We start from the raw sequence: 27,092 nt of genomic DNA on the forward strand, positions 1-27,092 counted from the left end.
GTTTGTTTTTTTGTTTTTTTTTTCATTTACTTTCCTTTATATTTCTTAATAAAATGGTGAAGGAGGGACGGAGGGTTTTTTTTGGGTGTAATGGTTCTCACCTCAATAGGGAGAGTAGGTACCTTGCACGCGACCATTGCCGAAGGGCTAATCTCGCCTAATTTTTCTTTATTGAACTTGTAAAAAAATTATGTGTTTGTGCATTGGACTTTAGCAATTAGGGTCTGATTTTTATGTAGACTCAAAGTTTGAATCTCTCTCTAAGCAATTTATACCTTTAAAGTTGATCAGTATTATTTGTATATAAAAATCGACCAACTCCCATTTATTAAATTTCAAGCCCAACTTACGCATGCTCCCAGTTTATCACATTGCGTGTTATCAATAAAAGAAATTGCACTTTGTAAGTATGTATTATATTTACATGAGACCCTAGTAGTTCATCTATTCTATGAAGCAATCTAAAATTTAGCAAGCTATGTATGCATTAATATGTCAGTGATGATCAATCCATGTTGATTTGAATTACTGTTTGGGGATTAATGAGAAACTTTGGTATTGACCAATTCTACTATTAATGTGAACTAATCAGTGAATTCATTATTGGGAGCTTTTGCTAGCTCATTTGGTTATTCTTCTTCATAAGTCAGCTTTCGGCTGCCTTATCTATCATCTGTGTTGCCTTCTTCACTTCTGCAGGAGCAGTACTTTCCCTGTGCTCTTGATCCTTTTTCAGATTCTTCACTTCTTCAACACGTTTTCGGAGCAGATAGAGCTCTTTGATATAGTAGTGTAGTCTATCTATAACCATTGCCAGGAATAAGGAAAACCCTGTGCAATGACAAACATTCCAAGTATAATTAGAGAAAAAAGGCATAATTACAACTAGCTAAATAAAAACATATAAATTATGAACAAAAGCTAGCCTCTAACTATAAACCGGTGTTTGGCATCGGCCTAGTTGTATTCGTTACCTTGCTGCAAAACCACTGAACTTATAATTAAGGCAAACTATGTATTTTTTAATTGGGACAGAAGGCAACATGGTACTTGTTGTGATTACGTGAAGAATATATTGTCCCACGTCGGAAATTTAAAAAACCTCTCAAAGGTTTATAAGGAGTTGGATGACTCCACCTATTGGATTTAGGGTGCATGGAGCCTCAACTTTCTTCACTTCCGACTAAGCTTTTTCTGCTTCGAAGAGTTATGTTTTACAAGACTTAACATGACATGAGATTGGTTACAGAATTGCCAACAGAAAAGGATTTTCATTCATCGCCCAAAAATTAGATACATGCAATCATCAAAATTGAAAACTCCAACAACTTTACCCTAGCAAGGTTACTGATATAGTTTTTCCCCAAGTAAATTTTAACGAAAAGGGTTACTATGGACATAGCTTACCAATGAGAGATGCTTCTAGGAGACGATGTGCCATAAGAACCTCATCTGTTGGATTGACAAAGCCTGTCTCTGTTAAACGATTCTGAACACTGAATACACTATATATGGTGGAGCTAAAGAAGACGAGAATGGTTCCTCCCACGCTCTTCGCCACCAAGGGCCCTCGCCCTTGCTTCGATCGATCTAACCCCACGATCACCAACTTCCTCACAGGGGTTTGGAACAAAAGGCTCAGAATCAATGCCATTTCAGCCAGCACGAGTGTAAACAAAACTTGATTCATATTGCTTCTGGTAATTAGCAACAAAGTTAATTTGTTTTTTTCAATGATTTTGCTAGCTAATTACATGAAGGTGAAGGATGTTGAAAATATAAGGTTTAAAAACCAATGGTGTAATAAATGTATAGGGTTTGTTTTGTAGGTGTCCTGTGCGATATGTTTCTTCTGAGTTACCAGGAGATTCAACAGCTTGCTTCTGCGAACTTAAAAATCAAAGAATTGTACTTTCCACGATTACATGAGGCAGGGATAGAATAATTTCATCATGTCCCCAAGGACACACTTGGTATATGTGTCTCTTAGGGATCGGACATCTTCTTGTTTCAGGAAATGAGATATTTTTTTCAAATGGTTCTTTTAAGTCATTGAGAATAAAGGGGGCTTCAGGTTAAAGTGATTAACCTCCTTTCTTTAACAAATAATTTTGTAATAACATCAAATATTCTTATAAATGGTGGATTGTCCTGGTAAATAAAGTTTTTTTTTTTTAAATTAATGTGTTTCCGTTTTTTCATTTCCCCCTTTCCTAAGGCCATCTCCAACTGAAGGGTCCAGAGGGCCGAAATAACTCAAAAACAAGCTCCAACAGAGGGCTAAGCCAGAGGGCTTGTGGGCCCCACGAAATCTGAAAGGGCCAAAGGGCCAGCCCCAGGCTGGGCTAGAAATTTGAGCATTCCTGTCGGATATAACCAACCGACAACAATATGAATATTCCTGTCGGATGCTAGGCCAAATTTTCAAATGCAACGGCTAGCTGACGTCAGCTAGCCGTTATTTTTGAATTTTTTTTATAGTTTTATTTTTTTTTTTGCAAAATCTTTTTCCTTTAAATTCTATTTTTTTTTTCTATAACTTCCTATAACTTCTATTTTACAAAATTTGTTTCATATTTTTTTTTTTAAATTTTACTTTTTTTCCTATAACTTCTATTTTACAAAATTTGTTTCATATTTTTTTTTAATTCTATTTTTTTCCTATAACTTCCTAAGCCATTATACAACATTAAATTAAATTAAGTAACATGAAACAACATTAAACAATATGAAACAACATTAAATAACATTAACCAACATAAAAATTATACAACATAAAAAAAACATTTAACAATATGAAACTTAAACAACATTTTTAAAAACATTTAACAACATAAAACCGCCTACTCCATGCTTCTTTTGGCCCAAAGATGTGCAACAAGATCCTGTTGTAGGTACTTGTTTGTGGCATGGGAACATATCATTCTATAGCGCCTCATGTACTCATTTATAGAGATACTATCAGTTCTTGGATTGAAAGGCAAATTAGACCCACCATATATTTTTGCACGAGCCCTTCTTGACCTATTTGGATCGTCTTGGTCGTCATCGGACTCTCCATCAATATACCTATCATGCTTATCCTCCACTATCATATTGTGTAATATGATGCAAGACATCATGATGGAGTCCAAATTTTCTCGACTCCACCTTCTTACCGGTTTGCTGATGATCTTCCACCGTGCTTGTAGAATACCGAAAGCTCTCTCAACATCTTTCCGGTATGCCTTTTGGTGTAAGGTAAACAACTTTTCCGCATCAATCCTAGGGTTTGGAATTTCTTGGACAAGTGTTGCCCACTTTGGGTAGATGTTATCTGCCAAGTAATACCTCATATTGTATTGACAACCGTTGATGTAGTAGTCAAGTTAAGGTGCTTTACCTTCCGTGAGGCGATTGAAGAGGTGTGAACGCCCAAGAACTGTAATTTCATTTTGGGATAACTCCAAGGAAAGCATGCCAGATCCATGTGTCATATGAGACAACTGCCTCTAACACAACAGTTGGCTTTCTCGATCTTCCGCATAAGCCTCCTTGCCATCTAGTAGGACAATTCTTCAAATCTCAATGCATGCAGTCTAATGACACTATTATGCCCGAAAACCCACGGTCTTCAGCTTTGCGAATAAGCCAATTCATATCTTCTTGATTTGGCTCGTGAAGGTACTCGTCTTTGTAAACATGAACAATTGTGTCACAAAATTGTTCAAGAGTATCAACGCATGTAGACTCAGACATACCATGGGTTTCATCCATCGAATCAACTGGGGAGCCATAAGCCATCATTCGGAGTGCAATAGTAACCTTCTGATGAGGTGAGAAACCAGAGTGGCCTGCTCTGTCCCGCTTTTGTTGAAAGTATGGATTGACCTGCTGGACATCACGAAATAAATGCTCGAAAAAATGATGCCTCATCCAGAAGCGATGTCTGAAATCATCTTCTGTGTATACCGAGTTAGGGTTGAAGTAGTTGTTCATTAGATTGGCATGCGTCATCGCTCTGTTTCGTGGTTTGTAAGAGCGACCAGCAACAGAGCCACCCCATTGAGGTTGTTCCTTAGTTGGCTGACACACCATGGCCACAATTATGGCTACTGCTCTGTTTTGTTTGTTGTGCCTTACTTGAACTTCTTCATCAGATTCCTCATCTTCTCGTCTCATTTGCGCTCATTTTTCTTCCAATTTGGAATTGGATGAGGACCGCCAGTTGGAATCCGAAAAGGATCCAAAGTTGGAATTCATTGCAAACTTGAATTGAAATAGATTAAATTGAAATAGATTGAATTCAAAGTTGTGTGAATTATAGCCCAATATCCACCCTATTTATAGCAAAAAAAATTCAAATCCAATGGTTAGCTGACGTCACTTAGCTGTTGGATTTGAATTTAAGTTGTAGTTTTAAAATAAGAAATTATGTTTGGCCCTTGGTTGGAGACTTTTTTGTGACAGGGCTAAAACGAGCCTTATGACCCTTTGGCCCTCAATTGGAGATGGAGGCAAATATGACCTTGTACTGTTCATTAATCTTGGAGGGCCAGAGTGCTAAAACGAGCCATCTAGCCAGTTTTCGGTTGGAGATGGCCTAAGTTTCCTTAGTATTTTGATTAAAGTATTAATTTTGCTATACTAAAGTGAATAAACCATCAAATATTGTTGCATTATGGAGTATGGCCTACTAATATTAAGGGTGTTAGCTTTTTAGTCAGAATTAGGGGTGGGGACGGGCCAGGCCGGGCCTAAAATTGAAGGGACCGGACCCGCTTGAAAATACAACCGGGCGGGGCGGGGCGGGTTTTACTATTTTCAAACTGAGAACCGGACCTAACCCGACTCGTATAAAACAGGCCGGTTCCTACGGGTCCAACGGGTACCCTGTTTTTTTTTTCTCTTCTAATTTCCAGTATCCAAAACCCAAATTCCTAGTCGAATTTGGACGAGTCTTTCTGGACCATGGACTCGAAATCGGAGAACACAAATAGCACCGATTCGCTGAGTTTGATGAGCAAGTTGAGCGCCTGAGAACGGACGGCAACCATGGATTCAAAGCCGAAGATGGATTCGATCTCCGGCTAGTTCTCGGAGATCGCAATGTACATGTCAAGGAGGCAGAAAATGTCGAGAGAGTTCTTCTTGCTCTTTACCGCCACTAGAACTTGCGGGAAGCTGAAGAGCAAAGTCGCCGCCTCGCGTGAAATGTCCGTGAAGCAGGACTCGCGGATCGAGGCAGAGGATGAGAACACGTGGTCGCAAAGGATTCGCTCGCCATTGAAGAGTGTGGAGATCGAGATCTTCACCACGTTCAACCAGCTCTTATATCTCAGATCCAAAACCTCCCGGTCCATCTATTTGAAGAAACAGAGGGTGTGTGGAGGAGTTAGAGGCAGAAGAGCCAATCCATGTATCGTTCGTCAGGGGAAGAATTTGTGAGGCGGCGGCATCATATCATTTATCGGTGGGGTGCTCCGGGAATGAGAGTTGCAGAGATGGGGGGAAGAAGAAACAAAGAAGATGAGTGAGGGAGAAGGTTCGAGAGATTGGGGGAAGGGGAAACACGGGGAAATGGGTGAGGTGTGTGTGTGGACTGTTCTCGAGTGAGAACTGTCACGGCCCATAGGGAGGAACAAAAAACACGTGGGCCTGGGAGACAGTAACAGTACCTAACACAGGGTATTTTTGTAAACGGGCCGGTTCGGGTACCCATTTTTCTATACTTCTGGAATCGGCCCAAACCTAAAATTTCAAAGGCCCGCCCCGCCCAGCCCCGTTTCTCTTTTTTAAAATTAGGACCCGCCCCGAACAGCTAATACCCGCCCCTACCTACTGGCCCAGGGCCCGTTTGCCCACCCCTAGTCAGAATAGTCTTTGGAATTGACATAACTTCGTACTTTAGTCATTTGACAAAGAAAATCGATAGAAGTGACCCCTAAGTTTGTCCACCGTAAAGTATTTTTGTCATTTCAAGAAAAATATGTCAATATCTTTATTAAGTGAAGGGGTTGGTTTGTAAAAAATGCCATCTAAAAAGTAGTCATGTAATTATTTACATGACAATTTTACGATAATATTGACATATAACTATGAACAAATTCATAGGCCACTACTAATATCATGACTGTTCAGGCAAAAAAAAAAACCTAAAACAAATAATGAATTCAGCGAAAATGTTGCGCTGCAGTATATTTTAAGACACATGCCAAAAACAAATAGCATTAGCCTGTAGGTCCCAACTCTACTATCGACTCTGCAGTTTGTACTTTGTACTCAGACTCAGGCGGGGAACACTATCTGCAATGGAGGCGCCACCATTCGCCTCTTCCACCAAGACGCTACCGTTCGCTCAGCCTCCCCTTCCTCCCTTCTATTCCTTCCCAATACTCGCCTCAATTTCAGACGTCCCACAAACTTCTCCGTCCGTGCCTCCGCCGCCGCAGATTCCGGTGCCCCCTCTCCTTCTCCCTCCCCTCTCTCTAATATGTGTTTTAGTAAATCATTAATTTCAATAATAATTGAGTCTGTTTGAATAATGAAACAGCGGTGACTCTGCTCGACTACGGCGCCGGCAATGTTCGCGGCGTGAGGAATGCCATTCGCCACCTTGGCTTCGACGTCAAAGATGTAATTTTTCTCTTCTTTTTTGGTCAAATATCTATCTTTTCTTGGTTTCTCTTTACCTGAACGCTGACAATTTGCTTACATTTGCATCAATGTAATATACTTGTAAATAATATCTTTTGTAATGTTGGGTAAATTGTATTCCTTTTGTGTGTTACAGATTTTATTAGAAATTTAGAATAGAAAACAAAGATGTCGGAAATCAGTTTCGTGTAAAGGATAGTAAATAATTGAGTTATGTTTTAACAGAAGTTCGAAATGTAGGTCCAAACTCCGGAAGACATTCTGAATGCGGAACGCCTAGTTTTTCCTGGTGTGGGTGCTTTCGCTGCTGCCATGGATGTGCTGAATAAGAATGGGTATGTGTTTCTTTTCTTTTATATCGGATTCTACTAGGATCAATTGTTCGTTGAGTCCGTACAAATGGATTAGTGACAAAGAAGGGATAAAGTGCATATTCGGAGAATGGGAAATGTGATTTAAGTTACTCATGATCAAAGAAGCATCGTGACAATGATTGGTAGTTAGTTTATCTCTCACTTGTAACTAACCATATAATAGTTGCTTTTTAAATGGTGGAGAAATTTCAGACCTTTAATGTTTTTTTTAGGATGGCGGAAGCAATCTGTTCGTATATGGAGAAGGATCGACCCTTTCTAGGCATTTGTCTTGGACTTCAACTCCTTTTTGAATCCAGTGAAGAGAATGGACCAGGTCAGTGCTTCATGCCTCATTTATCACCCACTTTGTTTTTCAATTTTTGTAATAAATCATCTAGATGGATCTCGTCGTGGAGTATTCACTTATAGTTAGTTGGATGGAATGATTTAAAAGACATTGGATTTCTAAATAAGGCTAACTATAAGAACACAAATATCACGTATTGAAAAGGATTTGGAATAATTTGATACAATGTATTAGAGATGGAACTCCGCCTATGTCTTACATGGCCGGTCCCAAGCCCGGATAAAGGAGGAGGGGGAGGGCGTCAGGTAGTCGACAGCCGGCACTCCATGATCACGTCGAATCCTTATGAAAATGAATCCAGAACAAAATCGCGCTAAAGCTAGGGCGTCACCCGTAAGTGGCGCGCTGTGTGGCCTGAGCACAGTGATAAGTGAGCAAGGGTCGCTGTATCTCCATCGGCACCCGGATGCAGTGTTAAATGAGCAAGGGGGCCATAGAAACTTCTTTTTGAACGACTCCACTCAAAGTTGTTTGGGAGCATATGCTCCTATCAACTTTACCCGGGACACACAAAAGAAGTACTTTGATCCTATTAGACGGGGGAGGGTGAAGAAGCTAGGACAGAAGGGTAGAGTTCAAGAGAGCAAAATGCGTTTAGGAACGTGGAATATAGGAACCTTAACGGGAAAATCTATGGAAGTAGTGGAAGTTATGGTGAGGAGAAGGATAAATATTATGTGCCTACAAGAAACTAAGTGGGTTGGTAGTAAGGCAAAGGATCTAGAAAACTCAAGGTTTAAACTTTGGTATTCGGGCACAAATAGAACGAGAAACGGTGTTGGCATCATCGTGGACAAGACCTTGGTACAAGATGTTGTAGATGTCAAGAGGGTAGGAGATAGAATCATGGCAATCAAGATTGTAATAGGACAAGAACTTATCAATGTGATTAGTGCGTACGCACCTCAAGTAGGGTTGGATACGAGTTCGAAGGAGAAATTTTGGGAAGATCTTGGAGACTTGGTGCAAGGAATTGCTCAAACGGAGAAGTTATTTATAGGAGGAGATTTAAATGGACACGTGGGCAGGGAGACAGGCAACTATGGAGGTTTTCATGGTGGCCATGGTTTTGGGGAGAGAAACGAGGATGGGGAAGCTATCTTGGATTTTGCAATGGCATATGATCTCTTCTTAGCCAACACCTTCTTTAAGAAGAGAGAAGAACATGTGATCACCTACAAGAGTGGGTCGTCAAAAACACAAATAGATTTTCTTCTAATGAGGAAAGGGGATCGTATAACTTGTAAGGATTGCAAAGTTATACCAGGAGAGAGCGTGGCTAATCAACATCGCTTGTTGGTGATGGATGTACATATCAAAAGAGTAAGACAAAAGAACAAGACTTGGAAGTGCCCAAGGACTAGATGGTGGAATCTAAAAGAAGAAAAACAAGCCATTTTCTAAGAGAAGGTAATCACCCAATGTGTGTGGGATAGAGAGGGGGAAGCTAGCCAAATGCGGGATTCCATGGCTAGTTGTATCCGAAAAGTAGCAAAAGAGGTATTAGGAGAGTCCAAGGGCTTTGCCCCACACCAAAAGGAATCTTGGTGGTGGAATGAGGAGGTACAAACGAAGGTGAAGGCTAAGAAGGAATGTTGTAAAGCCTTATACAAGGAGGGGACCGATGAAAATGGTGAAAGGTATAGAAAAGCGAAGCAAGAGGCGAAGAAAGCTGTCAGAGAAGCTAAGTTAGCGGCTTACGACGATATGTATAAACGACTAGATACCAAAGAAGGAGAGTTGGATATCTATAAACTATCTAGAGCAAGGGAAAAGAAGACAAGGGACCTAAACCAAGTGAGGTGCATCAAGGATGAGGATGGAAAGGTTCTTGCTACAGAGAACGCGGTTAAAGACAGATGGAGAGGTTATTTTCATAATCTTTTCAATGAAGGACATGAAATGAGTGCTTCTTTAGGGGAGTTGAGTAACTCAGAAGAGTGTAGAAACTACTCTTTTTATCGTCGAATCCGGAAGGAAGAAGTGATTGTAGCTTTGAAGAAGATGAAGCATAAAAAAGCAATAGGCCCAGACGATATACCAATCGAAGTGTGGAAACTTTTGGGAGAGACAGGTATAACATGGCTCACTGACCTTTTCAATAGGATTTTGAAAACGAAGAAGATGCCAAATGAGTGGCGAACGAGCACTTTGGTGCCTATCTACAAGAATAAGGGCGACGTACAAAATTGCATGAATTATAGGGGTATTAAGCTAATGAGTCATACAATGAAGCTCTGGGAGAGAGTCATTGAGCATAGATTGAGGCAAGAGACACGGGTTTCGGACAACCAATTCGGGTTCATGCCAGGGCGCTCAACCATGGAGGCAATCTATCTCTTACGAAGATTGATGGAAAGATATAGAGATGGGAAAAAGGATTTACACATGGTCTTTATAGATTTGGAAAAAGCGTATGATAGGGTCCCAAGAGACATTCTTTGGAGGATTTTACAGAAGAAAGGAGTACGAGTAGCATATATCCAAGCTATAAAGGATATGTATGAAGGAGCAAAGACTGCCGTAAGAACTCATGAAGGACAAACCGAAAGCTTTCCCATAACTGTAGGATTACATCAAGGCTCATCCTTAAGTCCTTACCTTTTTGCGTTGGTAATGGATGAGTTAACAGGACATATTCAAGATGATATTCCTTGGTGTATGCTTTTCGCAGACGATATAGTGTTGATAGATGAAACTCAGGAAGGGGTAAATGCAAAGCTTAACCTTTGGAGAGAAGTGTTGGAATCTAAAGGTCTTCGCCTAAGCCGATCAAAGACAGAATATATGGAGTGCAAGTTCAGTGCAAATGGAGGCCAAAACGAGTTAGGGGTGAGGATCGGAGATCAAGAAATGCCAAAGAGCGACCGTTTTCGTTACCTAGGATCTATCTTGCAAAAGAACGGAGAATTAGATGGAGATCTCAACCATAGAATACAAGCTGGATGGATGAAGTGGAAGAGTGCATCCGGCGTGTTGTGTGACCGCCGTATGCCACTGAAGCTCAAGGGAAAATTTTATAGGACGGCAATAAGGCCGGCGATGCTGTATGGCACAGAATGTTGGGCGGTGAAACATCAACACGTACACAAAATGGGTGTAGCGGAGATGAGGATGCTTCGTTGGATGTGTGGGCACACGAGAAAGGATAAGATTAGGAATGAGGATATCCGGGGTAAAGTAGGAGTAGCCGAAATTGAAGGAAAGATGAGAGAAAATCGGTTACGGTGGTTTGGACATGTGCAAAGAAGGCCTACTGACGCTCCGATTAGAAGATGCGACAATGGGACAGAGGTTCAGGGCCGAAGGGGTAGAGGAAGACCTAGGAAAACTTTGGAAGAGACTCTAAGAAAAGACTTAGAGTACTTGGATCTAACGAAGGACATGACACAGGATCGAGCACAATGGCGTTCTAAGATTCATATAGCCGATCCCACTCAGTGACTTGGATTTTCCAAGTCTCCAACCGAGAAGTTTTCCTCACTCGGGAAATTAAGGGAACACTACCCCAACCTACATGCTCCACTCAGAAAGCTTCAACATACAAGCTTCAACAAAAGAAAATTCAAAGAACTTAGCGAAGAAGGCTTTGGTGTATTTAACACAATACGTTGAAATGAAGGAAAGCTTATTTATTGATATCCCCGATAAGCTACAAATATGTACATATACATGAGTCAAAATAAACACACAAGAGGGAGCCTTCACAAAGGTTGCTTAGGAGAAGTCTCAGCAGTCGGTAGAGCCCCAGAAAGAGAAGGCACTGGAGGGGGATCATTTGGAGCCTCAGTACTGGACAGAACCCTAGAAGGAGGAGGCATCAGAGGTTGATCATTTGGAGCTTCATTACGCGGTACAGCCCCAGAAGACGAAGGCAATAAATGCCTTTGGAACAAACCCACAAATCTCTGATGATCAAGTAAAACCTGACCATCAGTTTCCTTCATCTGGTCAAGCTTCCTCTTCATGTTTGTAGCATAGTCATGTGCGAGCCGGTGTAACTGTTTATTCTCATGCTTGAGCCCTCTAATCTCCTGTTTGAGACTCATCACTTCAGCCGCCAATGATTCAACTTGGCGGGTTCGAGCAAATAGGCGTTGGGCCATATTAGACACAGAACCTGCACACTGAACACTGAGAGCCAGCGAATCCTTAACAGCTAACTCATCAGACCGTTTGGAAAGTAGTCTGTTATCTTTGGGAGTGAGAAGGTTCCTGGCCACCACCGCAGCGGTCATATCATTCTTCATCACGGAATCCCCAACGGTAAGAGGACCAGTAGGGGAGACGAAGGATGGGCGCCATATGTTGTCTGGAGAAGGCGGGGCTGCCTCTTCAACAAGGTTCAAGTCAAAACGACGGTCGGAGGGGCCAGACATTTTCAAAGGTGTTGAAGAGAGAAGAGGTCGGACAAATCAAGATCTTAGAAGTGCAAGAATGAAGCTTCTACTGGTGGAGATTCAAGTGTGCTTTAGAACTTAATGCCAGCCCCTATAAAAATCTGCACTCGACGGAGCTTCAGAAATCGAAGAGGCGCCTGCTCAGAAATCGAAGAGGCGTTTGCTTTCTCAAAAGCTGAGCTGCTTAGAGATCACGAGGGTTGATCTCAGAAATCGAAGAGGCTTTTGCTTTCTCAAAAGTTGGGCTGCTCAAAGACCACGAAGGCCGATCTCAGAAATCGAAGAGGTGCTCGCTTTCTCAAAAGCTGGGCTCCCCAGAGACCACGAGGGCCGATCTCAGAAATCGAAGAGGCACCTACTTTTCCAGCCTTGTCAGCACCTGTCACACGCACACTCAGCTTTGCGGAAATTATGGGCATTCTGTCGAAGACTTCTGGGGAAGTAGAAAACACATGAATCTTACTGTTCAATCACCCACTTCCCACACGCAACAATAGCTCATGGGTACCACAGATAACTTTGCCAAAGTTCTCTGCCAAAGTTGAGCACGTGAAGCTTGCAGCTCCCACTACATCGCTCTGACCAAGAAGGGTAAAAGAATAGCAAAGAAACAGCACTAACAAAGTTTAGACCCATAAATTTTGAAGGTCTAGCTACCATATTATTACCCACAAGGGTAAAGGAACAGTACCACTGCTGGATAATTGGAAAGCCCCTGTGTGTCAACCTCTGTGCTTCGTGGCAAGGTAGACTAGCAAACATGCCCAATCTTTACTCACATTCGAGAAAACACTCCCAATAAGATTGCTTGCTCCAAAATCGAAGAGGCACCGTCCTCCGAATCTCGAGAGCCAGACTCCCAACATGACTACTTTATTAAAAATCGAAGAGAGGGTAAAGGAACAGTACCATTGCTGGATAATTGGAAAGTCCCTGTGTGTCAACCTCTGTGCTTCGTGGCAAGGTAGACTAGCAAACATGCCCAACCTTTACTCACATTCGAGAAAACACTCCCAACAAGATTGCTTGCTCCGAAATCGAAGAGGCACCGCCTTCCGAATCTCGAGAGCCAGACTCCCAACATGATTACTTTCTCAAAAATCGAAGAGACACTGCTCCCCGAATCTTCGAGAGCCAAACCCCCAGCATGATTGTTTTCTCAAAAATCGATGAGGCATCGTTCTCCGAATCAATCGAAGAGGCGCTCGCTTTCTCAAAAGCTGGGCTGCTCAGAGACCACGAGGGCCGATCTCAGAAATCGAAGAGGCACCTACTTTTCTAGCCTTGTCAGCACCTGTCACACGCACACTCAGCTTTGCAGAAATTATGGGCATTCTGTCGAAGATTTCTGGTGAAGTAGAAAGCACATGAATCTTACTGTTCAATTACCCACTTCCCACACGCAACAATAGCTCATGGGTACCACAGATAACTTTGTCAAAGTTCTCTGCCAAAGTTGAGCACGTGAAGCTTGCAGCTCCCACTACATCGCTCTGACCAAGAAAGCAGCTCCCACTACATCGCTCTGACCAAGAAAGGTAAAAGAATAGCAAAGAAACAGCACTAACAAAGTTTAGACACATAAATTTTGAAGGTCTAGCTACCATATTATTACCCACAAGGGTAAAGGAACAGTACCACTGCTGGATAATTGGAAAGTCCCTATGTGTCAACCTCTGTGCTTCGTGGCAAGGTAGACTAGCAAACATGCCCAACCTTTACTCACATTCGAGAAAACACTCCCAACAAGATTGCTTGCTCCAAAATCGAAGAGGCACCGTCCTCCGAATCTCGAGAGCCAGACTCCCAACATGACTACTTTCTCAAAATCGAAGAGAGGGTAAAGGAACAGTACCATTGCTGGATAATTGGAAAGTCCGTGTGTGTCAACCTTTGTGCTTCGTGGCAAGGTAGACTAGCAAACATGCCCAACCTTTACTCAAATTTGAGACAACACTCCCAACAAGATTGCTTGCTCCAAAATCGAAGAGGCACCGCCCTCCGAATCTCGAGAGCCAGACTCCCAACATGATTACTTCCTCAAAAATCGAAGAGACACTGCTCTCCGAATCTCGAGAGCCAGACCCCCAGCATGATTGCTTTCTCAAAAATCGAAGAGGCATCGTTCTCCGAATCTCGAGAGCCAGATACCACAGACCACTTTTTCAAAGTGCTCTGACAGAGTTAAAACATGTGAAACTGACAGCTCCCACTACCGTGCTATGACCAAGCAGGGTAAAGGAATAGCATTACTACTTGTTGTTAGGGAGACGCCTATATATGTCAACCTCCATCCCCAACGGACAGGCAGACCTGCAAAAATGCTCAACCCTTCATCATATCTGAGAGGGCACTCCCAACGAAGCCTTTCGAAATATTCAGCTTTCTTTCCCCCCGATAATACCTCTGCAAACAAGCTATACTAGAGCAAGAATATCTCATATCATCAGGGTTAAAAGCAAGAGTATCCCATATCATGCTTTTTCCCTGTCTTTTCCTTTGGCCTTGTTTTTACCTGCAAGACAAGGAGAAAGAGAGCAATCAGTCAGCACTTGGAATCAAGCTTCCAGCCAGGAACTGACTGTCTGGAACCCCTTACCTGATTACTTACCTGGCATTGCTCTCGAGTACTCATCTTCAACATCTTATGTTTCCAGGGAAGATTCCGCATCTGCTTGAGGAACAGATAGGGCAAGTGCGAAGGATACAAGGAAGCATGTGGAGACAAGCGTAACAGCACACGTGCCGATACATCCATTACTCTGTCAAAAGCAAAAGTATCCCATATCAGCAGGGTGGAACGTACTCTAGATTTGATGGACTTGTTTTGACCCTCAAATTCTTCAGTCGGCCTTATACTCTGGAGGAAACCAGAAAACCCTCCAGCTCAGTTCAAGAATAAGCCTGTGGAAAGTTACTTCTTCAAAAGCAAAAGTATCTCATATCATCTCTTCTCATTTTTCTTCTCTTTATCCTTCATGCTGTTGCAAGATGGGGAGAAGGTGAACAATCAGTCGGAGCTCTGATTGCTTACCTTGTCTGTCACCTCTTTCAGCAGACCCCCTAGCTCGGCGACTTGGGGGACTCCTACTACATGGTTTGTATCGCGCTTGACCAAGCCTGAAACTACAAGTAAGCTTCAAGTGAAATTGATACATTACCTTGTGCATCTCCACCAGTTAAAGATACCACCCCTGGATGGAGGAAAAGTACTTCCAGAGAAGATGCCACATCTACCTATGAGACAGATAAGGCAAGTCAAGACGACACCACACTCCGATACTTAGAAGTTTCGTGATTACGAGATCATTCTCCCACAATATTTCCTAATGTCATTTGTACTAAATCATTCACTTGTACTCACTAAAGGAGAGCTTGAACCTATGTACTTGTGTAAACCCTTCACAATTAATGAGAACTCTTCTATTCCGTGGACGTAGCCAATCTGGGTGAACCACGTACATCTTGTGTTTGCTTTCCTATCTCTATCCATTTATATACTTATCCACACTAATGACCGGAGCAATCTAGCGAAGATCACAAAAAGCGACCGTTTTCGCTACCTAGGATCTATCTTGCAAGAGAACGGACAATTAGATGGAAATCTCAACCATAGAATACGAGCTGGATGGATGAAGTGTAAGAGCGCATCCGGCGTGTTGTGTGACCGTCGTAGGCCACTGAAGCTCAAGGGAAAATTTTATAGGATGGCAATAAGGCCAGCGATGTTGTATGGCACAGAATGTTGGGCGGTGAAGCATCAACACGTACACAAACTGGGTGTAGCGGAGATGAGGATGCTTCGTGGGATGTGTGGGCACACGAGAAAGGATAAGATTGGGAATGAGGATATCCGAGGTAAAGTAGGAGTAGCCGAAATTGTAGGAAAGATGAGAGAAAATCGGCTCCGGTGATTTGGACATGTGCAAAGAAGGCCGACTGACACTCCGGTTCGAAGATGTGACTACGGGACAGAGGTTCAGGGCCGAAGGGGTAGAGGAAGACCTAGGAAAACTTTGGAAGAGACTCTAAGAAAAGACTTAGAGTACTTGGATCTAACGGATGACATGACACAAAACCGAGCGCAATGGCGTTCTAGGATTCATATAGCCGACCCCACTTAGTGGGAAAAGGCTTTGTTGTTGTAATGTATTAGAGATGGATTTGCGGTTGCTGTATAAAATGATTCATCTGACATGAATGATTCTTTTCGTTCCATGTATTGTAAAGTCCAGTTAATGGATTTAGTTATATAATGGTACCTAAAATCCCTAGAATAGAAATCACTCTTCCGATATGATAACATTTTGCTTTTCATACTGGCATACAAGCAAATGTTGAGGATGCCGCAATCCAGTCGTGAGTTATCATGATAATGAAGGCCTCTAGTTGTTATGTGCTATCATAATTAGCGACAATTGTGGGAGAGAGCTTGGTTTAAGGAGATAGTGATAGAAACAAATTAATGTGAACTTAAATATATCTAACAACATTATAGCCTTTGTATTTTTCTCTATTTAACTTAGTTATAGTTGAACTGATGTTATACATGTCTCAGTGAAGGGTCTTGGCTTGATACCCGGAGTGGTTGGGCGTTTTGATTCATCAAATGGTTTTAGAGTTCCACACATTGGATGGAATGCTTTACAGATTGAAAAAGACTCATTAATTTTGGATGATGTTGGAAGCCATCATGTCTGTTTCGTTCATTCTTACAGAGCCATGCAAGTTTGTCTTATTCTCCTATTTTACATAAAGTAGTTTGTGTTTCATGTATCTGATACATACTTCTACTAAGAGTACATTGATTTGTACATTTACTGGGTGTGACATAACTGTGTACCAATTTTCAGTCAGATGAAAACAAAGACTGGGTTTCATCTACTTGCAACTATGGAGACAATTTTATTGCGTCTATTAGAAGGGGAAATGTGCATGCAGTTCAATTCCACCCAGAAAAGAGTGGAGGCAAGATATCATTCCTCTCTCCCGTCTGTTAGTAGATTTTAATGGTAGTCCAAAGTGTACAGGAATTGTAGGAATGTTTCATATCTTGTTTCTTTTAGTAATAAGGTAGCAGATTTTATCTCACATGACTTTCGTAACACCTATAGCGAGGAACTGAAGCAGAAAACTGAAAGTCAAAGAGGCTTTTAGTTAGAAGCCCCAAACAACATTTAATTTTAGCCAAAATTCAGAAAGACAAAATTAAATGCAAAATTTACTCAACTCTCAAAAGTAATGAAAGAAATGAAAATTAAACTCATGAAATTTTCTGTAGACTTTAAAAACTTATCATTTTCTTGCCTAGAATGAAGAGATCAAGTTCCTGTTTAAGGGTTAGGTGGTGGATCATTCTGACCTTTGCTGTGTAATTTTGGCATTCTGAGATCTATTTTATGGACTTTTGTTCCAATTCACTTTATCCATACATGAAATGTGCTTTAGATGTATTTTCATGATGTGAAGGCCTATTATTGACATCAATATTGACTGAATTTGAATGTTTAGATGTTGGTCTTTCGATATTGAGAAGATTTTTGTATCCAAGGGCAAATCTGGAAAGGGTAACCTTTGTACTTATGAGAAATATGCTTCCCATACATTGACTACGTTTAACCATCTAACAATCTGAGATGTTCTTGTGAAGACAGAAGCCCACTGAAAGGAAGGCTTTGAAACTTGCTAAGAGGGTAATTCTTATTGACTTATTTTATAGTTTATCTTTTTAGTGGTGGACCGGGGGGGTGGGGGGGGGGGGAGTGGGGGAAGGGGATTCAATTTTAATCCGACCTATAATATTGTAGTCCAACTTACAATATCATATGTTGGACTCAGATTATCACTTAGCTCGTTGTCTGTCATATGCTGACTGTTAAGGTTGTCCCTAAATTGTATTGCTTAGGTGATTGCTTGTCTTGATGTGAGGACGAATGACAGGGGAGATCTTGTTGTAACCAAAGGTGACCAATATGATGTAAGAGAGCACTCAAAAGAGAATGAGGTATTGCAACAATTCTTGACACTTATACGTTTTTGGTGATTTTTATACCTCGTTTCTGGATACAAATCGTCATGCTTACAAAAGATATTATAAATCCCATGAGTGAATAATAATTTATGTCAGTCAAAATTTATAAGATCTAGTTCAATAAGCCCCACTTATGGATCTTACTGTAGATTCTTTGCTCGTTTCAAGCACTTCTGGTTTGATAGTTGATACCATTTTTTCCCTATTTGAGCATGTGACCTGCTTTAAAAAGGATCAGAAGCAGCACCCGAAGAAAGCATATCTTTGTTTTGATGGAATATTGTTATTAGTTAAAAAGAAAAGGGTTACTTTTTCTATTCATTGGGGTTCTTGTTCTATCATGACTATTCAAGATCTTACTTGATATCTTTTCATATTCTTGATATGGTTCAAATTATTTTTGTTATATCATGCAAATTGCTTTTATGTCTGCTAATCAGAAACTTTAATAGGCGAGAGAACTTGGTAAGCCTGTGGAGCTTGCTCGACAATATTACAAAGATGGGGCTGATGAGGTATGCCTCCTTAAGTTTGAACAAAATTCACTGCTTATATATTATCAAAGAGCCATAGTAATCTGCTGAAGTCTTGGTTTTGAAATTTTCAGGTCAGCTTTCTAAATATTACTGGTTTTCGAGACTTCCCTCTGGGCGACTTGCCCATGTTACAGGTTTGCAATAGAAAATCTGTTAATGTTTGACTTGAATCTTTCAGCTGTGACACAATTGAGAGTTCTCCGATTTTAAAGCTGGATTGTTACATGTTAATTAATTTCCTATGCTTTCATGCTTTGTAGGTATTGAGATATACATCAGAAAATGTTTTTGTACCATTAACAGTCGGAGGTGGCATCAGAGATTTTACAGATGCAAATGGCAGGTATAATCTTAGGTGTAAAATTTTGATGGACCAATAATTGTCTTTTCTTGCACGTTTCATCCTTCCTGCATATGTTTTTCTCTAGAGAAACTCAATCCAATATCTTCAACTCAAATTATATATGCCAATTAAATGTATCAGTATGGAGTCTATGGACATGGATTATAGGTTCACTTTTTTATTTTTCAGGCACTATTCTAGTTTAGAAGTTGCTTCGGAATATTTCAGATGTGGGGCTGATAAGATTTCTATTGGAAGCGATGCAGTTTATGCTGCAGAAGAATATTTGAGAACTGGAGTATGCAATAACTTTCGCTGTTTCAAATTCAGATCTGTACAATCCACATCTATGCATGCCTCTCTCATGGTTGTTCAACTGACTTTTCAGGTAAAAAGTGGAAAAAGTAGCTTAGAGCAGATATCTAGAGTTTATGGAAATCAGGTAATATGTTGTCCAGTAGATGCATCCTTGCTTAACATTCTTTTGAGTTAATCTGCACAATTTGACATGGTATAAGAAGTCTCAGTATACATTTTGTTAAATTCCAATTAATAACAGCAATGCAAAGTGCCAGTCACTCCCCCAAATTTATCATTTTCCTTAGCTGGAATTGTCCCTGCATCCGTTTTTGAAGCATTTTTTTAACCCTCTGAGAATTCATTATGGTTCTTGTAGGACCATAACTTAGGAAACAAGAGTTGATAAAGAAGCTTATCTCATTTTGTTCTTTCTGCTTTTATGTGTTCTGAATTTATTGACGGTGAAGACTTTCTGTATGGAGTCTTGACTGACTAATTAGTCATGGTCACCTAGACGGTTGTAATTATGTCTGCCATTATGTCTTAGTCTTGCAGAAAGCATGGATCAATGTTTTTATTTGATGCAGGCTGTGGTCGTGAGCATTGATCCTTGCAGAGTGTATGTTAAAAATCCAAAAGATGTAGAGTTCAAGACTATAAGGGTAGCAACCCAAGGTAAGGGGCCATAACTTCAAATTTTTCTTTCCTCGTTTCTCCTACTTGGATATGCCATTGATCTTCATGTTTTATAGAGTAAAACCATGTGTTAAAATTTCTAGGAAAGTTGTAAAGAAATAAATTCTCTTATTGTTAATTTCAGGTCCAAATGGAGAAGAATTTGCATGGTACCAGTGCACAGTAAGTATTCTTTTCCTTTGCTTTCTTTACCTATGTACTACTGTTCAAAGTTAAAACATGATGCATTTCTGAAGCATGCATATTACATGGAATTGCTTCATTTAATTAAAATCCCCATAAAAAAAAAAAAAAAAGCAACAAGAATCCCATGAACCTCCGTGTCTGGGAATTTCCTTTAAAGTATGCGTAGTCTGGCATTAATTATGAGCTCTAGAGACATGATTTGGAGTATATATTGTTGATTTAAGATAGTCGCTGGTAGAGTTTTAAGTTCTTCACAAGGGAGAAAGGAACTTAGAATAACTTATGTCATTTATTTTTACCGCGCCCACATGGCTTTATCTGTTTGTGCTCCATTGAATTGTTCATTATTCTAATTTAACTTGTATTATGATACACTGTGAGACATTTCTGTGCTTCAATTGTATGTTAAATATATAATTGGCTGGACGAGAGGATGAACTTGGTTGTCAGATGCAACAATTAGAGATCCTTATAACAAGATTTTCCTGATTATATCTTGAAAATATCTGTTGTATGTTCTTCAGGTTAGCGGTGGCCGAGAAGGCCGACCAATTGGAGCGTATGAGCTTGCAAAAGCAGTTGAGGAGCTTGGAGCTGGAGAAATACTGCTAAACTGCATTGATTGTGACGGTAAAGATTACTATTGCTTTCCTCAAAACTTTTTCTGTTACAAGTTAATTTCTTTTTCGAGCATAACCCTTCTTTATAAAATGTATACATAAAGTTATTCATTTGTACAATGAATGCTATCTTTCCCCTTCTAGTTTTAGTTTCTCAAACTTCCCAAATGTTTGAAACTATATATTTTGTTCTGGAAGGCGTTGCTGTCATTTACAATTTTCTTTTACTTCATTCTCAAACTAGTTTGTTGGATTTTCACGCTTATGCTGAGTCTTCAATGCTTTCAGGTCAAAAGAAGGGATTTGATATAGATTTAATAAAGCTGATCTCAAACGCTGTGAACATTCCTGTGATTGCTAGTAGCGGTGCTGGTTCTGCTGAACACTTCTCCGAGGTGTTCAGGAAAACAAATGCATCGGCTGCCCTAGCTGCCGGCATTTTTCATCGGAAGGAGGTATAGCTTTTGAACATTTTATATGACTTGTTAGCATCTAGGTGCTGATTATCATTGTTAATACTCTGATTATAATCCTTGCAGGTGCCTATTCAGTCAGTGAAGGAACACTTGTTAAACGAACGCATAGAAGTCAGAATCTGAACCCGGCGTTGCCGAAAGATGTAGCTGACCGACTCTTTTTAATCCCAAAAAGAAAAACGTTTTAAGAGATGTTGGAGTCCGTCAGTCTGCTAAGCGGAAACATTTTAACTCTTTGACCCCGAGCATGTGCCTTCATGTTATGGCACAGGGCACCCTTAAATTTTGTGGATTTTTGCAGAACTAATCGTATGTAAATTTTGCAGTCCTGCATTTTACGGTATGATGTTATGCATTACTCGGCAAGTGAGACTTTTCAATATTTGAATTTGAACCCAAGTTTATTTGTGGCTGAGTAATTTAGCTCCTCCGGTGCATTCCTTCGCCATCTAAGGTTAAATAAAAAGAGAGAATATCATATCTCGTATTTGACCGTTAAATAGTGAATGTATTAAGTACATGCATATAACGCAACCAGTTGCAAAGTTTTGATTCAGCATTTGCAAATGGGGGCTTTAGATCGATCCAAAAAATCAACGAAGTTATTAGGTTATGTCCACTGTTATCTTTCCTCCACTTTTATTTCTTTTATACTCATTAGATATATATTTTTTAAATATTAGAGATAAATAAAAATCTTCTAATTTCATGCATAACATATGACCGTAACTTAAGTAATAAATATATGAATTATTTATACCTATAAGTAAGATATAAAACTTAACTAAAATGTACAAATACATAATATACTTACAAGCAAGATACATTAATTTGTGTTACATCCCATTTATAGGGTTTTTTTTTTAATTTTATAATCTACCTCTGTAAGCAAGACACATTATTTAACGGATTGTCTGGAATTGGCTAACGGATGTAAACACAATGACCAATTTGGCCAAATTGAAAACACAGAGACTAAATTGGCTGATAGAGTAAAACACAAAGGACCATTTTGCCTTTTTTTTTTTTTTTTTTTTTCTGAGACAGGTTGATTATAAAAAGAACTATCATATAAGAAGATAAATACAATTAACCTATGATATAAGTTGATTATAAAAATTAAAAATAAAATCTATAAATAGAGTTTAGAGCAGTGAGAAGAACGAGAAATTTATTTTTTATAATAAATTTTATCATTAAAGAGATAATTATTGATAATAAAATTCTAAAATATGGGATTTGACTCGTTTTAATAAAATGAACTATTCCTAATAAACTAAATAAATTGATCTTGCAAGTATAATTCTTCATTGAATAAAGACTTGTATTTTATCAAAAAGAAGAAAGACTGTAATTTGTCCAATTTCCAATTGTGTTCTAGCTAAATATACAAAACCAAAATTAATTAAAAGAGCTTGCTTGCAAACTCCTCTTTGACCTGCTTCAATCTGGAAGCCAAAGACTCAGAACTCGCCAGATCTCTGAGCTCCGAAATGCTCCTTCCGAGCTGAAGCGCCACTTTCACTTCGAACACCTCCCCATTCTCCCTCTTTCCCCCAACCTCCCCTTCCTTCAACGCCGACTCTATCGTCTCCTCCATCAGCTTAAAAAACCCAGCAGAACTCCTATACATCTCAAACACCATCCCCACCTGCCCGCCGTGCTCCAAACTATTCACCACCACACCCAAGCCCCCACACACCACAGCCAGCACCGCACCCCACCACCCGACGAACCCATCACACCCTACAACCCCCGCCCCAGCCGCCGCAAACACGGTCAGCATTGGCCCACACATTGCCAGAACCTTGTTCACCTTCAGCACCACATTGCTCAGCCTCACGTATTCCGCACCATCTTTTCCTCTCACCACACCCAACACGCCCTTCATTTCCTCCTCCAACTTCTCATCCCAGCCGTTCCTCTCTACCTCCTCCTCGCCCGCCTTCTCATGCCCAGTCCCGTGCTCCTCCGGCCACCACACAGCGGGCTCCACGTGGGACGGGAACTTCTCGATCATGGTTCCCAAAAGAGGAAGTGGGTAGGCCTTGTCCAATGCCAGCACCTTCTCCATTGCAAGTTTCACGTCCTTTGAAGTCGGAGTTTTCAGAAACAGCGTCGTTTTGATCTCTTGGTGAAGCCGTTTGAACAGCCTGGAAGCGTTTCTCTGTTCTTCCGCCAGCTGGGAAGGCTGGATTTTGTTCATCACCAGCAGAATCCCGGTGACGGAAATGTAGAGGAGGCCAGCAGAGAGCTTGAGGGGCAGAATGGACGCTCCGGATCCTGCTGCTGATGCGAGTCCGGCCATGATCGCCGCCGTGGCTGTCATTCCGTTCACGGAGTTCAAAAGTAGGGCGTTCCAGTTGTCCCTCTGAGCACATATGTTCTTATGCATTTCTGCTCTGTCAGACACAATCTCCATTACTGCGTACAACTCTTGCACCAAATTCGAATCCGAATTTGGTTCGTTACGATTTGATTTTTTCTTGTTTCCGAATTTTGGGTTGTGTTCTAAATCAGTTGAAGTGGCTGCTAGATTTAATTCATTCAAAAGGAGCTGTCTAGGAACTGAAAGAGAGGATGATTTTTGGAATTTTGGTATGTGAAGAGTGGCTTTTGTGTTTCTAAACGTAGCTGAAGAAAAACGAGAAGAAGAACAAAAAGAAGATTGAAGCGTAGCCATCGAGAAATGCTGCAAAATTGGTAGGATTTGCCACTCTGCTATCAAACTTGAGATTGATGGTGTTTTTGGTGAGGAATTGGTTGAAATTTTATAGAGAGGGAATTGAGAGAGTACCACGAAATAGGCGTAGGGTCTTGTTTTGTGTTTGACTCATGTTTGCACCTTTTTCCGGACCCTTGAGCAGATCCACGTTGTGAGGATTTCGGATTATGTAAATCGTGTCCGTTCAGTTTACATCGTGCGGTAAAAAATTATTTTAAATATTTTTATTAAAAAATAAATATAAATAATACTTGATAAAAACTGATCGCACGATATACAATGAACGGACACGATTCACGAATTTTTGAAATCCTCGTAAAGAGGAACCCGCGAGGATCCGAACTCGTAAGTTTGGGGCTTGAGAGAGTCAAATTTTGAACACTCTTCTAGGTTGTCTTGTAGTCCATGTCTCTACAGACGACTACGAACCAATTAAAAATGTAATTGATGTCCGAACTGAAATTAAAAAATTATCATGTGTTGCATGCCAATATAACAGTCTTCACTTTTCAATTGAGAGTGAAAAGTTTGGTCCAAGGTTTAACGCGGGTTTGGTGATCTACTACTAACATGTGAAACTAATCTCAACTTAAATCACCTGTGTTGATGTAGAATTGGGTTAATATCGAATCAACTTAGATCTGACCTTAAAAGTATATAAACACACAAGAACAGAAAATATATCGTGATTCACCCTGAGTTGAGGCTAAGCCCACATTGGTCTAGCCTCTAGTTTTACTGAGTAAATGTCGGTAACATTATACATGAAGACTTGTTGGCTTGAGAGAGTAAACAGGCTAGAGTTCCCTTCTCTAGTGAGAGTGAGGGGGCCCTTTTATAAACAAGGGGTTTGCCCTCGCCTTTTACACCGCTCATGTCTGCTAAATAGTGAGGCTCAAATAATAACTTGCAAAACCAGTAGGTGTGGAGTTCTATTACAAAAAAAGCATGGGTGAAATTAAAAAAAAAAAAAAAAAAAAAAAAAGACAGTCAATATTAAGTGGCATTTTAGCCAAAATGGTTCCCGAGATTTGCATAACACATCACTTTGGTCCCTGAGATTGAAAATCAATAGAAATGGTCACTGAGATTGTCCACCATCCATTGTTTTGGTCCTTTTGTTAAAAACTCTGTTTCTTAACCAAATTCAACCTATAATATATCAAAATGAAGATAGGAAAGTGTAGAACCAGATTATACCTATTTGGAAGCCCAATGGTTCCAGGAGATGGCCGAAAAATAGCCTAAAAGGTGACTGGTCCGTAGGAAAACTGGAAAACTCGCCGAAAACTAGGTAAACTTTAAACGTTCATAACTTTTTCAATACTCAACGAAATCAAGTGATTCAAAAACAAAAATCATACTTCTCGATGAGATGAATAGAATGGTACCTTTCTTGATGGCTAAATCACCATGGTTTGCTCGAAAAATGGCTCAAAAGTGGCTGTCTTGGTCTCGAGTTGGCCACTTTCGAACCATTTTCCGGCCAAACCACGGCGAATTAGCCGTAAAAAAAGGTACCATTCTCTTTGTCTTGTTGAGAAGTATGATTTTCATTTTTGAAAATCCATTGGGCTTCCAAATAGGTATAATCTTGTTCTACACTTTCCTATCTTCATTTTGATATATTATCAGTCGAATTTGGTTAAGAAACGATTAAGTTACGAAGCTTTGAAAATTGCCAAAACTTTCGGCCAAGAACTCTAGGACACTTAATGGAGTTTTTAACGGAATGACCAAAATAATGGATGGTGGACAATCTCAGGGACCATTTCTATTGATTTTCAATCTCAGGGACCAAAGTGATATGTTATGCAAATCTCATGGACCATTTTGGCTAAAAAGCCATATTAAGTTATTGTCTAAATCTTACGTAGAGAAAATTTAGATTCCTACTAGACTTACTAGACTTTGTATTACTTGGGGAGCAAGTTATTCTCTCCCTATTATTCCTGTAAATAAGGGCCCTAAGCATGAGGAATGTTAATCACATAATCCTCAAGCCTTTCTCTTCTCTATCTCTTTCCTTTCTTCTTCTCTATTCAAATTTAGGTCTCTCAAGTGGTTATGTATATTAGGACCATCCGTGAATGTCTACCAGGTGGTTATGTATATTACGACTATTCGATCTATTGAGGCACACATGTGGCCGACTCAACCGCTAGGCTTGCATTGGAAATTATGTTGTGGGATGACCACTTTGGACACCCATGGAACTATGATGTGCCATATTCTAAAAACAATTCATGGGCATCCCCTTCCTTGATTTATGGACATCATTGATCGTTGCATTTCATGCGAAACATGTTCATTGGACAAGTTGTTTACTCATCAATTCACGAACAAGATTTGAACAGATCCTCCATCTTTTCTACCGCAAATTCAGAAGAATATTTATGGATTGATCCAACTAGCGGACCAATTAAATAATTTATGGTTTGGTTGATATATCAAAACATTGGTAACATGTTTATCCACACACAACACCGTTTTTCTAGGTTTCTAGCCCCAATATTAGGTTGTGGGCTCACCACCCCGATTATGCCATAAAGGCTAGAAGATTGGATAATGTTGGAGAGTTTACAGCGAAGAGTTCAATGGTTATTGCATTTCCCTTGGGTACATAAGTTGAAGATTTAATTCCTTATGTTCACACCCAAACAATCTCGTAGGAACCATTAATTAACACCTTTAAATGATTGTATGGATCTTGGTAGTGAGTGGACCAAGCTTTCGGTTTTCTGCATGCTATTTTTGGCTTTATTGCTGGTTACTGGGTATGAACCTAACGTTTCGTATTTATGCGTTTGGATGTGCATTCTATGTGCCAATTGTGCCACCAATGTGAAATCTCGTTCCGGGATTTCACTATTTAAAATTATGTATCTCATATGTAGTATTCATATTCGTAGTTTCGACGCGTTTATATTTATGATGTATAAAATTTTAATTTGTAAGTAAAAAGATGAAATTGCCCCTATTGTGTTAAACGAGATTCTTTGTGGACGTACTTGATATTTTTATAATTTTTCAGATTTCTTTGCATATCTAGATAGTACGTGTTGATACAAACGCGTGGGCGCAAACGGAACTTAAATTGGAGTTCAAACGAATGAGTTATTAAAGAACAAAGTCAAGGGCAAAATGGTCATATAATTATTAAATTTGGAAGGCTCCAGATTTGTTGGAGTAGGAATGGCTGGGATGAAGCCACGTGTATGGCAATGATGGAAAGGTGAGAAGAGAAATGAGGTGTGAAACTGCCCAATCAGGGAGAAAAGGAAAGGGGAAAGAAGGGAGATGAGAAAGAGAGGAATCGGAACTCAAAACCCTTGACCTGACGACCTGGTTCTTTCATAATTTTCAACGCCAATTCTGGCATTTTTCCGGCTATCCAAGGCTCACCACCACTTGCAATCT

The 27,092-nt window shown here is 40.2% G+C and overlaps 4 protein-coding genes across 4 annotated transcripts; 1 reads left to right on the forward strand and 3 right to left on the reverse strand.

The window, feature by feature from the left end:
* Window positions 1-467: 467 nt before the first annotated feature.
* LOC103448478 (uncharacterized) lies at window positions 468-1,896 on the reverse strand. The gene is made up of 2 exons (XM_008387739.4): window positions 1,408-1,896; window positions 468-831 (listed from the first exon to the last, which is right to left on the reverse strand). The coding sequence occupies exons 1-2, from the start codon at window positions 1,688-1,690 to the stop codon at window positions 647-649; spliced, it is 468 nt and encodes a 155-aa protein (XP_008385961.2). The 5' UTR covers window positions 1,691-1,896; the 3' UTR covers window positions 468-646.
* Window positions 1,897-3,564: 1,668 nt separating this feature from the next.
* On the reverse strand, window positions 3,565-4,161 carry LOC103448477 (uncharacterized). The gene has a single exon (XM_008387738.3). It carries the CDS (start codon window positions 4,159-4,161, stop codon window positions 3,565-3,567), a length of 597 nt encoding a protein of 198 aa, XP_008385960.3.
* Window positions 4,162-5,088: 927 nt separating this feature from the next.
* On the forward strand, window positions 5,089-21,346 carry LOC103448480 (imidazole glycerol phosphate synthase hisHF, chloroplastic-like). Its single transcript, XM_029089407.2, has 20 exons — window positions 5,089-5,361; window positions 6,221-6,437; window positions 6,533-6,615; window positions 6,877-6,971; window positions 7,223-7,326; window positions 16,318-16,487; window positions 16,613-16,727; window positions 17,271-17,326; window positions 17,414-17,452; window positions 17,665-17,763; window positions 18,243-18,305; window positions 18,398-18,460; window positions 18,587-18,669; window positions 18,859-18,967; window positions 19,058-19,111; window positions 19,557-19,644; window positions 19,790-19,827; window positions 20,376-20,481; window positions 20,760-20,926; window positions 21,011-21,346. Exons 1-20 carry the CDS (start codon window positions 5,089-5,091, stop codon window positions 21,068-21,070), a joined length of 2,082 nt encoding a protein of 693 aa, XP_028945240.1. The 3' UTR covers window positions 21,071-21,346.
* Window positions 21,347-22,352: 1,006 nt separating this feature from the next.
* LOC103448482 (probable F-box protein At4g22030) lies at window positions 22,353-23,369 on the reverse strand. The gene has a single exon (XM_008387742.2). The coding sequence runs from the start codon at window positions 23,367-23,369 to the stop codon at window positions 22,353-22,355; it is 1,017 nt and encodes a 338-aa protein (XP_008385964.2).
* Window positions 23,370-27,092: the final 3,723 nt, after the last annotated feature.

This window comes from Malus domestica, chromosome 11 (assembly GCF_042453785.1).
Source record: "Malus domestica chromosome 11, GDT2T_hap1".
NCBI classification, from domain to species: Eukaryota; Viridiplantae; Streptophyta; class Magnoliopsida; order Rosales; family Rosaceae; genus Malus; species Malus domestica.